The following is a 16,937-nucleotide window of genomic DNA, read 5'->3' as shown; positions in this document are numbered from 1 at the left end:
AAAATAAAGAATTGAGTTTTAAATTTTATGCCCGCCAGTTACACTTTAAGAGTCAAAATCAGGGTGAGGAAAGATTTTACAATGGGCAAACTGACTAAATCATTTATAAATAACTAGTGTAAAATGTAAGTAATTTTATTCATTAAGTTACATTCAATAAAAGTTCCTCTTTAAACAAAATGAGACCACCAAATACTTGAATAGGGTACAAATCACACAGAAGGATTTAGTTGTACATAAAAACACTTCAGGAGTATCACACAAATGACATTCTTGACGTATCTTATAACATCTTATTTTTTCTGAGGTATTTTCTTCAAATATATGTTAACGCCATTCACAGAACGCAGAACTAGCTGAGGGACTTTCTTGGGCTCCTTGGTGGGGTCTGAGCGGAGGTCAAATCTCTTTAGCGTCAGCGCCAGGGCGACTTTCATCTCGTTCATGGCGAAGTTCTGTCCGATGCAGTTTCTGGGGAGTTACAGGAATGGGTTATTTTATGGGTTACACTTTTTATATTGCACTATTCACAGTCTAGAATACAATGCAGACAACAGGAGGATGCCACAAATACATTAAAGTAGACCTGAACTCTTGCAAGGGACAGAAGGAAAACGTAGAGAAATGCAACCTGTTTGTATTTATAGAGTTAAGCCTGTTTACTTCCCCCTCATTTGTGTCTAATCACATGTTGTAATTTGAGCCTCCCCTTGTGTCACATGACTGCCATGGCAGATAAGCAGATAAGTAGAAACTGCTAATTTATTTTAGGATTTGTATCAGCTGTAACAAATACATGTTGTTGTTTTTTGTTTAAAGCAGGAGGATTAGCCATACTATGCTAGGGAAAAAAAACACATATATAAGTAGATAAATACTTCATCTACTTAGGGCCCGTTTCCACTATCGCGAATCCGCATGCGTTGCCCGCATGCGGATTCGCACAGTCAGTACAAGTGGATGGGACTGTTTCCACTTGTGCGTTTCCCCGCACGTTTTTCTGTGCAGAAAAAATCTGCAGGGTAGGGCCCTCAGAATTCGCCTGCGTGTGGAATGCAGGCGAATCGCACGCAATGTATTTAATAGGGAAATCGCATGCGTTTTCCCCATGCGTTTTTTGCCGCGATTTCGCATGCGATTTCGCATAGGTATTAATGTTAATTTACACAGGCAGTGACATGGTTAAATTCGCATACAGCCTTACCTATGCGAAATCGCATGCGAAATCGCGGCAAAAAACGCATGCGGAATCGCACCCGCATGCGATTTGCCTGCGGTGATTCGCCGGCGATTCCGCAACGCTATAGTGGAAACGGGCCCTTACATAACATATGTATTGTACAGTCCACGTTTTGATTTCAGTGAATGTTATATAGTAAATAAAGATAATTCTGTTATTTTGCCCACAGTTTAGGCTAAATCCTGATGTCATTTCTGCCCTTTACTTTTTTTCTTTTCTCCTCCAATCGCTGAGTCACCTCGGCCTTGCCTGTAAACACGAGTGAGCAGGGGATCGTGTTTCAGATAAGCAGCTAGGCAGGGAAATAAATGGAAGAGGAAGAATATATTATAGATAAAAAGAACCCCCAGCATGCAACTGTTTGGCACTGACTACTAAAGGGCCAGTGCTCCTTAAATGGAATCTAAACTGAGAGGGAAATGGATGTTTCCTTTTAAACAATACCAGTTGCCTGGCAGTCCTGCTGAACTCTTTAGCTGCAGTAGTGGCTGAATCACACACCTGAAACAAGCATGCAGCTAATGCAGTCTGATTTCAGTCAGAGCACCTGATCTGCATGCTTGTTGAGGGGCTGTGGCTAAAAGTGTTAGAGACACAAGATCAGAAGGAGAGTCAGGCAACTGGTATTTTAAAAGGAAAAATCCATAGCCTTCTCAAGTTTAGGTTCCCTTTAAGTATGTGATAACTCCAAATCATAACATCAGAAAAAGTTTTGAAAGTTTTGAATGCAGGATTAGCATCTTTATCACTTAATACACTCAGACCAGTTGCTGTTGAAATTTGAATTTTATGGTGACAATCCCGCTTTAAATGTTTTAATGCTGTTATGTAGCTTGCAGAGCAGAGCAGAGTTCTGAGCTCAGGTCCACTTTAATTAATAGTACTTGCACAGTACAGCTGGAATAACCAGCAACATGAGTATAAAATGCATCCAAAGTTCGTGCATGGTATGATAACATTCAACAATACAGGTATCACTGATAAATGTTCTGACTTCATTCACTAATTACTAACCAGCAGAGATCACTCATTTTTTTGTAATCAACGATCATTGAGCGTGTGTACGGGCCGTAAGTGAAGGACCCTGCCCTTGTGAGCTTACAATCTAGAGGGGAGTGGTGAAAAGATGCTACATAACAATGAAGAATTTAGCAGATCTGGCAATGTGTCAGAAGGGGAACCCTAACACACAGACAAGCTTGGGGGGGTACAAAGCGTGGAGCAGCAGCGTGTGTACAGAGCATGCAGCAGCAGCGTGTGTACAGAGAGTGGAGCAGCAACGTGCGCACAGAGCGTGGAGCAGCAGCGTGTGTACAGAGTGTGGAGCAGCAGCGTGTGTACAGAGAATGGAGAAGCAGCGTGTGTGCAGAGCATGGAGCAGCAGCGTGCGCTCAGAGCGTGGAGCAGCAGCGTGTGTACAGAGCATGGAGCAGCAGCGTGTGTACAGAGCATGGAACAGCAGCGTGTGTACAGAGCATGGAGCAGCAGCGTGTGTACAGAGCATGGAGCAGCAGCGTGTGTACAGAGCATGGAGCAGCAGCGTGTGTGCAGAGCGTGGAGCAGCAGCGTGCGTACAGAGCGTGGAGCAGCAGCATGTGTACAGAGCCTGTAGCAGCAGCGTGTGTACAGAGATTGGAGTAGCAGCGTGTGTGCAGAGCATGGAGCAGCAGCGTGTGTTCAGAGCATTGAGCAGCAGCGTGTGTACAGAGCATGGAGCAGCAGCGTGTGTACAGAGCATGGAGCAGCAGCGTGTCTACAGAGCATGGAGCAGCAGCGTGTGTACAGAGCATGGAGCAGCAGCGTGTGTACAGAGCACGGAGCTGCAGCGTGTGTACAGAGCGTGGAGCAGTAGCATGTGTACAGAGCGTGGAGCAGCAGCGTGTGTACAGAGCGTGGAGCAGCAACGTGTGTACAGAGCGTGGAGCAGCAGCGTGTGTACAGAGCCTGTAGCAGCAACATGTGTACAGAGCGTGGAGCAGCAGCATGCGTGCAGAGCATGGAGCAGCAGCGTGTGTTCAGAGCATGGAGCAGCAGCGTGTGTACAGAGCATGGAGCAGCAGCGTGTGTACAGAGCATGGAGCAGCAGCGTGTGTACAGAGCACGGGGCACCAGCATGTGTATAGAGCACAGAGCAGCAGCGTGTGTACAGAGCGTGGAGCAGCAGCGTGTGTGCAGAGCGTGGAGCAGCAACGTGTGTACAGAGCGTGGAGCAGCGACGTGTGTACAGAGCGTGGAGCAGCAGCATGTGTACAGAGCGTGGAGCAGCAATGTGTGTACAGAGCGTGGAGCAGCAGCGTGAGTACAGAGCATGGAGCAGCAGCGTGCGTAAAGAGCATGGAGCAGCAGCGTGCGCGCAGAGCGTGGAGCAGCAGCGTGCATGCAGAGCATGGAGCAGCAGCGTGCGCACAGAGCGTGGAGCAGCAGCGTGCGCACAAAGCATGGAGCAGCATGTGTACAGAGCATGAAGCAGCAGCGTGTGTACAGAGGGTGGAGCAGCAGCGTGTGTACAGAGGGTGGAGCAGCAGCGTGTGTACAGAGCATGGAGCAGCAGCGTGCGTGCAGAGCGTGGAGCAGCAGCGTGTGTGCAGAGCATGGAGCAGCAACTTGGAGCAGCTCTGGGAAACTTGACAGACAACAGAGCCAGGTATGAGCACAGCACTGTGCCTCTGCTGTGTGCTAATAAATCAGGAAGGTGGAACCTTGCAAAAGGCTTCCACTTCCCACTGTATTACAGATGTCTGCAGTCCTTATTAACCACTTGAGGACCACAGGCTTTACCTCCCCTAAAGACTAGGCCATTTTTTGTGAAATAGGCCACTGCACCTTTAAGGCCAAGCTGCAGGGCCGCACAACACAGCACATAAGTGATTTCTCCGCCTACCAAGCAGGAGATGCGCGCGATCTTCTGCAAACTGCAGCCCCAGGACTTTACGCCGATCGGCGTTAGGCGGTCCTGGGGCTGCCGCCGCGGTCACGCCCGTCGTTAGGTACTTAACTGTATTCACTGCCTGCAGTAACACCAAACTGAATATGCTGCAGAGGCCAGTGAATACAGATAACAATGCTTACAATCAGCTGATTTCTGTAGTGATAGGAGAAGCAGCACTGAGGGAGGTCTGGGCAGATAAGCCATCTTTATCACACTCTCCCACAAGTCTACCCTCTCTACCAGGGGCGTAACAATAGGAGGTGCAGAGGTAGCAACTGCATCGGGGCCCTTGGGCCAGAGGGGCCCTGAAGGGCCCTTCCTCAACTACAGTATTAGCTCTCTATTGTTCCTGTGCTCATAATAATCACTTCTATAGATATTTTGAATAGTGGTAATCATTAAAAAATTGTTCCCCATCCCCTTCTTGCACCTGACACTGTAGTTGCCATTGGCAGGTTTCGGTGCACCGTATCAATTGTTATGTACTGTATAGAGTGCTTAGGGGCCCCAATGTAAAACTTGCATCGGGGCCCACAGCTCCTTAGCTACGCCACTGCTCTCTCCCTTTACCCCAGTCTCTCATCCTCCAATATGGCCCTGCAAAAGAGAATATTGCAATCCTGGTCAGGTATCTCCCACCTGTTTCTGGGTTGCCTCCCATTGCCTCTGTCCTGTGCCTCTCCTGTGACACCAAATGTAACTCCTTTTCCTACATCACTGCCTAGATATACTGTACATGCCATAGGAGTATAAATACACTGTCTGACATGAGATGCTCTGGTGAGAGTTGTACCTGGATCCAGCCGAAAAGGGGATGAAGGCATACGAGTGTCTGCTAGACGTACTCTCCGGAGAAAATCTGAAGGGATCATAAACCTGAAAAAGGAATAAGAACCATAACATTGATGAGATTTAATAAAATACACAAAGGTGTAAGTCGTAGGTACAGCATTCACTTCAAACTCTAGGCCAGGTAGAAGGACTCCCATTACATTTTACAGAAGAACTGCATGATGCATTATAGGAGGGCCTGGAAGGGCGAGTGCAAGGAGCTAACAAGGCCCCCCATGGTAGGGCTAGCTATCTGGACAGGCAAGACAGGGATAAGTTTTATGGGCCGGCTTGTTCAGAGGGAGTTACGAGGAAAGGGTGGAGCTGGGAAGCAAGAGCTGGGTCCAAGGATAGAGAGGAAGGGGAGGAGTTGAGGCTGCAGGGAAGGCTAGGGCCTAAAAAAAGTTCCCATCCACCCTCCCTTAGGTTTTATTTGAGTTGGTGTTGTTCTGTCATTGTAGCTGGCGGGGCAAGATTTCTGGAGGATGGTGGTAAAATGGTGTGGAGGATTTCATGCGGGTGAATTTCTCACGGTAAGAGGTCATCTGCAAGAAAAATGGCTTCATGACGGGCATGCAGCTGTCCCAGAGATGGCGTCTGCGTCAGGGGGCCGGTTTATAGCTGCATGCCCAAGGTTTTTGGTTTCGTCATTAACCTCCGGATTCCTTGCTCTGAAAACTGACTGTTTTTTCTCTGGTTTTACGATGTTAAATGTTTTATAAATGTTTTATATTAAAATGTTATAAAGTTTCAATAAAATTGGGCTGCATTGGCCTAAATTTTCCCACGTCAATGGCAGACCTAGTATTTTGTTATGGGGAAAGTTTGGTTAATGGGTACAAGGGCTAAGGTTTTCGGGACAGTAATTGGAAATGCCCATATTATGGACAGTATACTGTAGATATAACATTTGTTATTCATAGTGTTTTGAGTTTTTGTTTTTGTTTATCACTTCATATCCACATATATAGCCACACTATTGAAGGCGTAACCAAGCAAGCGATCACCATCTCTCCCATTCAGGATTTAGGTTACAGGAAAGGATGTGGCCAACATGCCACTCTGCCCTCTCCTGTAGGAGTCTATGGAACGGACCATATGAAAAAAGCCCTAATAGAGGCATTATAAGGATGGTCACCGTTTCCTTCGGGTTAAAAACAGGTCATTTTTTAATGAAGTAAGCATGAGTTATTTGGCAAGAGAGAATGAAAGGATGGGGTTGGTGTAATAAAACAGGAAGTACTCTGCTGAGGTGACAACTAATAACATGAGTACATTACAAACAGTGTGCTTTTCTAATGCGGTAAATCTTATTATAGATAAAAATAATTTACCAACCGTATATACTCAACTATAAGTCGAATTCCGAAATTCCGGTCTGACTCACTATCGGTGTGAACTTGTACATGAGTCGGACCTAAATTTCTGACTCATAGCCGAGGGTGTGGAGGGCACAGTTCTCTCTTAATCTTTGCAGAGAGAGCCCCTGCGGGCAGCATGCTTTATAAACCCCCTCCCATAGTCATCTTTTTGTTGGAAAAGCCCTACTTTGTATAGCTTAGTTTTGATATGAGAAGGTTTTAGAGGCATCCATTGCCTGTGAGACATTTTTACCAACCAATGGTTGTGACACTGAGCAATGTGTGTACTATTAGTGATATTCCCATTTGTACCAATTTACCCAGTGGGTGGTGACACTTTATTGATAAAGAACATGCCAAGAAAACACAGGCCTGAAAGTCCTGGCCACAACAATTAACAATGGACGTGCAGGGGGAAAGATACAGGGCTGCAATGCTTATTCAGCTGCAACCATTCATTTAGACTTATACTTGAGTCAATAAAAGATTCTAGCTTAAAGGATCTCTGTCGCAAATATCTTAAAATTTAAAATACTGTATATTCTGGCGTATAAGACTATTTTTTAACCCTTGAAATTCTTCTGAGAAGTCAGGGGTTGTCTTATACGGCGGGTGTCATTGATGCCGAGTGATACACCCTATCCTGTTATCGACTTTCAGATCTCGCTGCTTAGGACTGTAGTGAAGCGGCGCAGGTGCACATGTGCGAGATCTGAGAGGCAAAGAAGGAGGTAAATAGGATACAAGGTTGGGCCAGAAGGGGGAAAGAGGTGTGTTTTATGGGCACAGTGCAATCTATTCTTCCATACCGCTCTGATAAAGAGGGAGACAAGGAGAGCTGACCAATCTGCTTAGGGAGAGGGAGAGATGACCAATCCAACCTATTGCCTATATACTGTTATATACTAGGTGCCACATACAGTACAGCACCAGTACTGTTCATACATAGCACCAGTATATGATTTTATTTTTAATTTGGTGTGTGTTGGAAGAGGGATAATTTTATACAGCGAGGATACCCCAAACGCTATATTTTAACTGGAAAAGTTGGGGGGTCATCTTATACACCCAGTCATCTTATACGCCAGAATATACAGTATTTATTTATTTACTGTATTTATAAAGTGCCAGCATATTACGCAGCGCTGGATAATTGGTTTAGGTTACAGACAATATTTAGGGGTGACATACAGCAATATGACAATACAGGAATACATGCAAACCAGATCACACAGCACAGTATGAGTACAAGGTAATGCTTAGTCAGTCACTGGATGGAGCATGGAGATTAGGCAAGTTAGGTTCACTTAAATGCATAGCATGGGTTTACAGTAATGGAGGTGCATGATCAGGTAGGACCCTGCCCAAAGGCTTACAATCTAGAGGGAAAGGTAGGGGACCAGAGTTCAGCTGTGGGTTTAGAGCACTTGTGAGGGGTAGTAGGCTAAAATGAAAAGGTGAGTTTTGAGGGCCTTCTTGAAGATGTTGAAGGAAAAGGCTGTCCTAATGGGTGGTGGTAGGGAGCTCCATAGTGTTGGAGCAGCTCTTGAGAAATTCTGGAGGCGTGCATGGGACTGGGTGATGCGGGGGGGCGGTCAGTTCATTGGAAGAGCGGAGTGAGCGGCTAGGTGTGTATATGTAATCATATACAATTAAGAAGTATGTTTCTTCCAGAGTAAAATTAGCCATAAATACTTTTCTCCTATGTTGTTGTCACTTACAGTAGGTAGTAGAAATCGACAGGTTTTGGACTAGCCCATCTCCTTATGGGGAAGGGAGGGGGGTTCACAGGGATTTCTTTATTTTCAAAATGAACTTAGTGAATGGCAGTTGCTCCATCGAACTGCCAAAAAAAGTGTAGGGTGAGCAGGGAGGCTTTATCAGAAAGTGACTTTATAAAGAATAAAGGCCATGCTGAGAATCCCCTATGGAGAGATGGACCAGCCCAAAGCCTGTCAATTCTGTCAGATTTCTACTACTTCCTGTAAGTGACAGCAACATAGGAGAGAAATAATTTATGACTCATTTTACTCAGGAAGAAACGTACTTCTTATTTGTATGCATTTTAAATTTTAAGATCGTCCTTACAGTTCCTCTTTAACCATTTTAGCCTTTTGGACGTCACGTCCAAAAGGCTGCTGCTGCGTGTGTCCACGCGCTCCAGTGCCGCCTCCCGTTAGTTCCCTTTCATTGATCTAAGTCCCTGGCAGAAAGACCGATAGCTTCTTATGAGAAGCCGCGGTCCTTCTGAAGAAAAAAAAATCACTTACTCCTCATACTTCCTGTAAGTGAGAGTGCTCGCTTACAGGATGAAATTTAAAAAAATGACAGTGGCCAAATAGTAAAACTACATGTACATACATTTTTTTTAACACAAAACACAATAAATTACATTTAAAATTAACTGTTTACCTCCCACACCCAAACAAATACCCAAATAACATTTTTAACTAAAAAAATAAAATTAAAAAAAAACATAAATAGTTACCCAAGGGTCTGAAATTTTTTGATATGCATGTGAAAAGGGTATATTACTAAAAAATTTTAATTATAAGCTTGCAAATAGTGATGGACGCATAACTGAAAAAATGCACCTTTATTTCCAAATAAAGTATTGGCACCATACATTGTGATAGGGACATAATTTAAACGGTGTAATAACCGGGACAAATTGGCAAATAAAATGTGTTGGTTTTAATTATGGTAGCATCTATTATTTTAAAACTATAATGGCTGAATACTGAGAAATCGTGAATTTTTTCCATTTTTTTTCTTAATATTCTTGTTAAAATGCATTTAGAAATAAAAATTATTCTTACCAAAATGTTCCACCCAAAGAAAGCCTAATTGGTGGCGGAAAAAATAAGATATAGATCAGTTTATTGTGATAATTAGTGATAAAGTTATTGGCGAACGAATGGGAGGTATAAATTGCTCGGATGCATGAGGTGAAAAACGACTGAAAGCTGAAGTGGTTAAGAAGGTCAGATATTGGAGTCGACTTGTATTCAAGGACATACGGTAATAGAAACCACACTGATCCCCTTAACATGTAATGTATAAATTATCAGTGAAATAATCATTACCTCAGGATCCTCCCAAATACTCGGGCATCTGTTTAGGCAATATATACTCAGCAGCACAACTGTCCCTGTCAGATGAAATAAAAACATTGTTTCAAAACCAAATTTTTCTTTGGGGGGGGGGGGGGGGGGGGAACCATGGGCCTGATCCAATCCACATTTCTTACTCACCTTTTCTCGTAAGATTTCTCCTAGATGATATTTTCACATTAACATAAATTGCCTTTTAAATCACCAGAAAGCAAGAAAATGTTGACAGTATTTTTGTCATCTACTTTTTTGTACTTTTTTCAATTGCAGAGGGCTGAAAGTTATTTTGAAACAGAATATGAAAAATGATCTCCTTTAAAAAAAAACTTTGGGGAAAAAAAGTGAATTGTATAGGGCCAATTGACTGGCCTTTGCATTTGTTCCCTGAGAAGATGCTTCAGCACCATGGAAAGTATCTTATCTTAGGCTAGGTCCACACTAGGCACGGTTGCAGGACTGACGCTGCAGTCCGGGATCAGGGGAAGTACCACCAGACCGCAAACTGATCCGTTTTTCAAAAAAAGTGCATCAGTTTTGCATCAGTTTTGCATCAGTTTCCATTCTGTTTTTTACCCCCCAAAACGGACAGAAAACGTCTCTATGGGAATTTGGCCGTTAGGAAGGTAGTGGGAGGAGTTTTTGGGCCAATAATAAAGTTCAGGCTATCTGTTTTTTTCTTCCGTTTTGGGTGCTATTTTGCCTGTGGAGGTGGAGTTGCATTTCCCATTGCTTTTCACTACCCATCCGTGTATCCGTGGTCCGTAAAAATGCAGCAATTCCGGACCTTCTTCAGGTTTTGAAAACGGGTCCCTGCAAACGCAGACGGATCAGTTTTTATCTTGGGTGAGGACGGCTGCTATTTTTAACATTCGTATCCGGGACTCCGTTTTTCATCAGGGCTGAAAAACTGAGCCACGGATACGTTTCCGGACCTAGTGTGGACTAGGCCTTAAAGTATACCTGACAGGGCCTGTCGGCATGTGCCTACAGGTGCCTGATGATGGAAAGGTGCCTCCCTCGCTCCTTCCCTATGCAGAGTCCTGTTGAGAGCATAAATGAGAGGTTACCCACCCGCTCTCTGCATTCCACTGATGTTATCTCTCTTCAGTCAGGGGCACCTCTAGCTACTTCATATAAGTTAGCCAGGGGTACCCTCAGTATTAAGGGGCACCTGTAGCTACCTATGATGAGCAAGGAAATTATTAAAAAGTCTGGTTTCTTTTATTGTTTGTTATACAAATATGTAAAACAGAGGGAGGTCTCTGTCCAGACGCCTCTGACATAGAACAGTACTGTCTATAAGTGGACCCACGGCAGTACCTATTCTATTGTTAGATGTCCTCGGGGGTCTTTGCTCATCCCCTAACACTCTACACGTCAATATGAGTGTGGTGTGGCTATCTCTTGTCACAAATTCCCCCTACTCCGCTGTCTGTATAGGTGATCAGTATTATAGGTGATTGAGGAGGGCCGCACACTCTGAGCCCCTCAACTGATCCCATATCTGATCTCTATGTTTACAACGGGACGGGCGAATATGGTATATATAGACCAAGAGATAGCTACACCATACTCATATTGACATATAGAGTGTTGGGGGAGGAGCAAAGACCCCCGAGGTCCTCTAACAATAGAATAGGTACTGCCGTGGGTCCACTTATAGACAGTACTGTTCTATGTCAGAGACGTCTGGACAGAGACCTCCCTCTGTTTTACGTATTTGTATAACACCCAATAAAAGAAACCAGTTTTTGTAATACTTTCTTCTACTAATAGGACCTGTCTTGTATAGGACAATTATGTATGATTATTATTTCCCTGGTACCAATTCGGAAAGTTTGCAACTCTATGATGAGCAAGGGAAGTAAGAAAGAAGTGACCAAGCCAGCCTGCACACTTGCGGTGCAGTTCAGCGGGGTTTGTGAGTTCATGGAGGTGAAGTCTAGGGTGCAAGAACATCTGTTTCTAAAGGCTCATGTGATGTAAATCCAGGCCTGGTACCTGAGATGAGCAAAGCAAGAGGCTTTATACTTACTTGGCCCCTTTAGTCCATAAGCTCCATAACCGCTCTCCTGTTTTCCTCACTTGTGTGACGCTGTCAGCCCCATAAAGTCTATGATGCAACTCAGTCGCGAACTACTGCGCAGTTAAGACTAACTGAACTTCTACAGAAGGCTCCCGGCCAGGTTTGAGTGGTGACAGGACCATGAATGTGCAATGGCCCACAACCCAGCTGGATCGCGCACTTCACAGGAGCACAGCGTATCAGCTCAGGAGGACATGGAGGGAGCTGACACTCTGCAGGAGGCTGGAAGAGGCCCCTGGTAAATATAAAGCCTTGTGTCTTCTTCATCTCAGGTTTAATCTAAGTAGGGATTAGGGTTGAGTGCACAGATTTTGCGTAACTCCAAATCTTCCTTTTCAGAATTCAGATAAATAACTTCCATAAAATAAGTAAAGAAAGTTTAAATGTTTGTTTTTCGCATCAATAGTGAAAAACGAAAAACATTTGCGTATTGACATAAGTGTGCTAGTGTTTACTGAGATTTCTCAAGGGACAACAAAGTAAACATTTGCAATATATTCCAAGTTTGCTCTGTGAAGTAATTTTAATTGTTTATTGTTGTAATTCAATCTCCTTGACCTTCCCTAATTTTAAGTAGTAATGACTAGGGATGGTCATTGGTCAATGAGATGCTAATATTTGTGAGCTAAGGTAAATATTAAGCTAAATGTATGCAAGGTTATGCACCTGTTAAAAGGGAAAATCAAATTCATAAAATTAGCATAACATTTGCAAGAACTTGGACGCTTTTGCATCTACATGACCATACCGTCCATTAAATTTGCATGCAAGCTCAAATGATCAGCACCTTACTAACCACCCCTTCTTGAAACTAAGCATGTCAGAATCAGCAGCCACTGTTTACAACCAGCCCTGCCTTAGCTTGAAAATCAGGTTCTAGAACAGAAAGTGTTTGCTTGCGTGCTGACTTGTGTAAGTAGAGTAGGGAATGACTAATTCTAAAGAGGTAACCTCGACGTTGTGAGTTGGTCCAGTATAAAATCATTGCAGTCCATTTTGGAAGCAGAGATCCTCCATTTTGAGAATAATAATGCCTGAAAGGGTTAATAGGTTTAGTTTAATTTTGTTCTGGAGCTCTCCTGCTTGCTCGTTGCTTTATCGCCAATAGCCAAAGATAAAAGGCTAATTTATAACATATCTTCTTGATGCAAGTTAAAGTGATTGCAATTGTATTTTGCTGACTGCAAAGTATCTGATAGAGAACCTGAGCAAGAAGGAAAAGACATATAGGAGGGGACTTGACAACTAGAGAAGGCAGACATCTTCACACAATTCAGTTAGTTTACTATCAGCATACGTGCAGATTACCAGCTTTTACTGTACAACCTGGAGATGGCCTACCAGTGTCTTACTGTATGAGGCTACAATCAAAGAAGCTAAAAATAATAAAATGTTCATAGCCTCTATTATAAAACATTTCAATCATACTGAAGTATCAGAACTCTTAAAGGAGAGCTGACCTTTAGGCAAGCTCCGCCCATCGGGGAAGGTGATTGGTGACATAAGTTCTCGAGCCACTCCTGGTACCGGTGGATAAAGACGCATGGCCTCCTTAATACACATGGTGCAATATGGCATCTTACCCAGATCCTCCCTGGTCAAACACAAGGTGGAGGTTTGCATATTAATAAGTTAGTAAAGGCTGTGCGCACGCGCAGACACACACACAGGTTAGTTAGCTTGCATTAATATGTGGAGTCACAAACACTGGTCTACATGACAGCCCAGGGGCCCCAGGTCTCTCTCACTCACTGGGGCCCCCAAACCACCATGCGACACCTAGAGGGAAGTGCGGGCAAGCCCTGGACCTCTCACCTCCAGGGAACTCACCCCACCACCTCTAAACTGAATGCCAACTGCAACAAACACAATTGCTAACTTCCAGTCAGAGCAATATCCTTCCTCTATCTGGCCAGCAGATGCTAGTCAGCCAATCAGGTGCACTGTCATACACCCTTTGCCTGCTGTACCATACCTAGCAGGAATTACATAGATTAGCATTCAGGTGGGAGGCTGCGGTTGGACGCAATCGTGAATTGCGTCGTTTACAGGGACGCCCCGTGTAGGCACATCTCCCACACGGTCCCCTAAGGGACACGGGGTGTCCCTGTAAAATTCCTGCTAGGTATGGTACAGCAGGCAAAGGGTGTATGATAGTGCACCTGATTGGCTGACTAGCGTCTGCTGGCCAGATAGAGGCAGGATATTGCTCTGACTGGAAGTTAGCAATTGTGTTTGTTGCAATTAATATATGGAGGACAGAAAACCGTACAATTTTGCCACACCTTAAAGCAAACCTGAAGTGAAAATATACTTATGAGATAATGATTGAACAGCTAAAGGGGCCCATACACCTAACGACTTTCCCGCCGATATACGGCCGATTCGATCACAGTGATCGAATCGGCTGTGAAATCGCCGCGCACACCGATGACAGAATGATCGATTTCCGTCCGAAATCGATCATTCCCGTCGAATCCAGTCGATCCGTCCATGCGGAAGATTTTTCTCGATCGCAGGCGGGTCGGGAGTGCGTCGATAGCGGGGTACGAATGCCTGACGACCGTCGCAATACAGCGGGTATACATTACCTGTTCCGCCGGCGCGAGTCCCCTCTGTCTTCTTTCCGCGCTGGGTTCCGGACCGGCTGCAGCTACACAGAACTTCCTGTCCCGGCAGGAAGTTTAAACAGTAGAGCGCCTTCTACTGTTTAAACTTCCCCTGGACAGGAAGTTCAGTAGCTGCAGGAGCGGTCTGGAACCCGGAGCGGAGAAGAAGACAGCGGGGACCAGGGGACCGGCACCAGGGGGGGGGGGGATTGGCGGCAGCAGCGGCAGCTCCACAGATTGTGACCTGTTTCATGCTGAAATCGATTCACAATCTGTTTGCAGTAAAGGAAGCCATACGATCCCTCTCTGATCAGATTCGATCAGAGAGGGATCTATCTGTTGGTCGAATCTGATGGCAAATCGACCAGTGTATGGCCACCTTAAGACATAAAACATTAGTAGCAAAGAGTCTCATTGTTTTCCAGAACAGGGAGAGTTACTGTAGTTTCAATTATTTATGCAAAAGAGCTCCTCTGAGCTCTTCCTCCAAACTTGGGTCTAAGACAGACCATTTTGTCAAAGAAACAGTGAGCGACAGCTTGAGATAAGCTTTTACTGCAGGAACGTTCAAAGGGTCGTTAGCTCTTCTCTGTGTTATAGTATAAAATATAGTGTGGTTTGTAAACTGCAAATATGACAGAATGCTGCAATGTTATAAATTCAGCTATATAACTGAAAATAAAAAATATGAGACTCATATCTTTGCTACTAATGTTCTATTCATTATAAGTACTACACATACAGTTCATTATACAGTATCATACGGTTTTTTTTTTCCGCTTCAGGTTTGGTTTAACATTGCCAGCGTGTTGACCTATGAGTCTGTACACATAAGTGGTTAGCATGGTTACCTGATTGAGGTTGTTACAAGGGACCCATCAGTTATACAATCTTGATTGTACAATCTTACCAAAGCTGTGTAGTAGAAGGGTAAACTGAGTGAATGTACAGTGAATAGATAGTTTAGGTTATTCCCCATATTACATAGAAGTAGTACGATTATACAATTCAAATTGTATCATTGATGGCCACACTCTATACAATTTTTTAATTTGAGAAATACAATACATTTTTAAATTACTGTAACGTATCAAAAATCTGAGCAATCTGACCAATGTGTCACACACGTATTATTCATTCCCCCCCTCTCCCCCCCCCCCCCCCTCCCAATTATGAAAAAAAAATGCTTAGGTCCAGGCATGTCATTACAAATCATGCCCCTCCCCTTTTAAATGTTGTTACCCCTTTTTCCCTTGCCCACCCCTGGTGACCCTCACAGCCTGGGGACCAAACTTGCAAGGGACCGAGAACAAGTGTGGACAAGTGTAGCCTCAAAAACACCTGAGCTGAGGGATGGAGTGCAGTAGTAGTTGGGGCCCCCTTACAGCTCTGGCCCCCCTGCGGTTGCAGGGGCAGCTCCCCTATTAGGGATGCTCATTCGGATTTCACAGAATTGAAATTTCTGAATTTCCGATCGGAACTCGGAAATCGGTAAACTAAACTAAACTAATCGGCAAATTACAGTGTTCTTCTAGTGATTTGTGCTCAGTCTTCTGACGGCGCCCAAATCACTCACTGAGGGCTCGTTCACATTGCGTTCCGCTCGCGTCAGCGTTCACGTTGGGCTTTTTTTGAAGCAATTTTTTTTCTTATTCCCGGAGCTTGAGTGGGCATTGTGTTTTTGTGAAAAGCGCTTTTGTATGCGCTTTTCCTTAGCGTTTTTTTAATTCACTCCCTGACTTAAAGAGAACCCGAGGTGGCCTTGTATTACGTAAGTGGGGCACAGAGGCTGGTTGGGCACACTAACACCAGCCTCTGTTGCCCCATCGTGTGTGTCAAAGACCCCCCTGCTCGCCGCTATACCCCCGCAGAGCTGGCGACACGCAGCGTGTCGCCAGCACAATGTTTACTCTAGCGCTGTCTGTCAGCGCCGCTCCGCCGCCTCCTCCGCATCGCCGCTACCCGCCCTCGTCCCTTCCCTCCCGCTGATTGGAGGGAAGGGACGAGGGCGGGTAGCGGCGATGCGGAGGAGGCGTGGGAGCGGCGCTGACAGACAGCGATAGAGTAAACATTGTGCTGGCGACGCGCTGCGTGTCGCCAGCACTGCGGGGAGTTTAGCGGCGAGCAGGGGGGTCTTTGACACACACGATGGGGCAACAGAGGCTGGTGTTAGTGTGCCCAACCAGCCTCTGTGCCCCACTTACGTAATACAAGGCCACCTCGGGTTCTCTTTAAAGGAAGTGAATTTGAAGGAAGTGAACGCTTTGACCCGGAAAAGAATAATTACAAAATATTTATTCTTAAAAACGCGAATGCAGTCGCTGCACAAAGAAATTGTGAGCGTTTTGCGTTTTTCCTATACCTTCCATTATAGCAAAATCACCCCCAAAACGGTCCAGGCACCGCTTTGCTGCACGCACAGTGCACAAACCACGCTGATATGAACCTTCTCATAGGCATTCATTGCACAAGCGTTTTGGGAGAGATTTTTCAAATCGTCTGTGTTTGAAAGAAGGCCGAAAACGTCTCTAGTGTGAACGAGCCCTGAGTGCTGCTATAGCCGTAATTCCTATTACAGTCTATGGTGGCGCCGGCTGCACCCAAATCTCCTGAGACTACTCAGTAAAAGTTATAGATGCAATAGATCCTCTTGTAAAATAAAAGTTATAATTACCTCCCAGGTCTGTTTCTTTTAAATCACTCCTTGTCGAGCCCCATGTGCGTTAAGCCCCCCCCCCACACCACACACACACACAGCTTATACCTAA

General features: G+C 44.8%; 1 protein-coding gene across 1 annotated transcript in view; it reads right to left on the bottom strand.

The window, feature by feature from the left end:
* Nucleotides 1–201: 201 nt before the first annotated feature.
* LOC137520727 (cytochrome P450 4B1-like) overlaps nt 202–16,937 on the bottom strand; it is a 43,620-nt gene continuing 26,884 nt past the window's right edge. Inside the window, exons 9-12 of the mRNA XM_068239025.1 lie at nt 13,021–13,154; nt 9,448–9,512; nt 4,963–5,045; nt 202–471 (exon numbers count right to left, since the gene is read on the bottom strand). Of these exons, the coding sequence (XP_068095126.1) occupies nt 294–471; nt 4,963–5,045; nt 9,448–9,512; nt 13,021–13,154 (460 nt within the window). The 3' untranslated portion in view covers nt 202–293. The remainder of the gene's footprint in view (nt 472–4,962; nt 5,046–9,447; nt 9,513–13,020; nt 13,155–16,937) is intronic.

Source organism: Hyperolius riggenbachi, chromosome 6, assembly GCF_040937935.1.
Source record: "Hyperolius riggenbachi isolate aHypRig1 chromosome 6, aHypRig1.pri, whole genome shotgun sequence".
In the NCBI taxonomy this organism is placed as follows: domain Eukaryota; kingdom Metazoa; phylum Chordata; class Amphibia; order Anura; family Hyperoliidae; genus Hyperolius; species Hyperolius riggenbachi.
The sequence above is the reverse complement of the archived record's forward strand: the minus strand, read 5'-3'. Positions and strand labels throughout refer to the sequence as shown.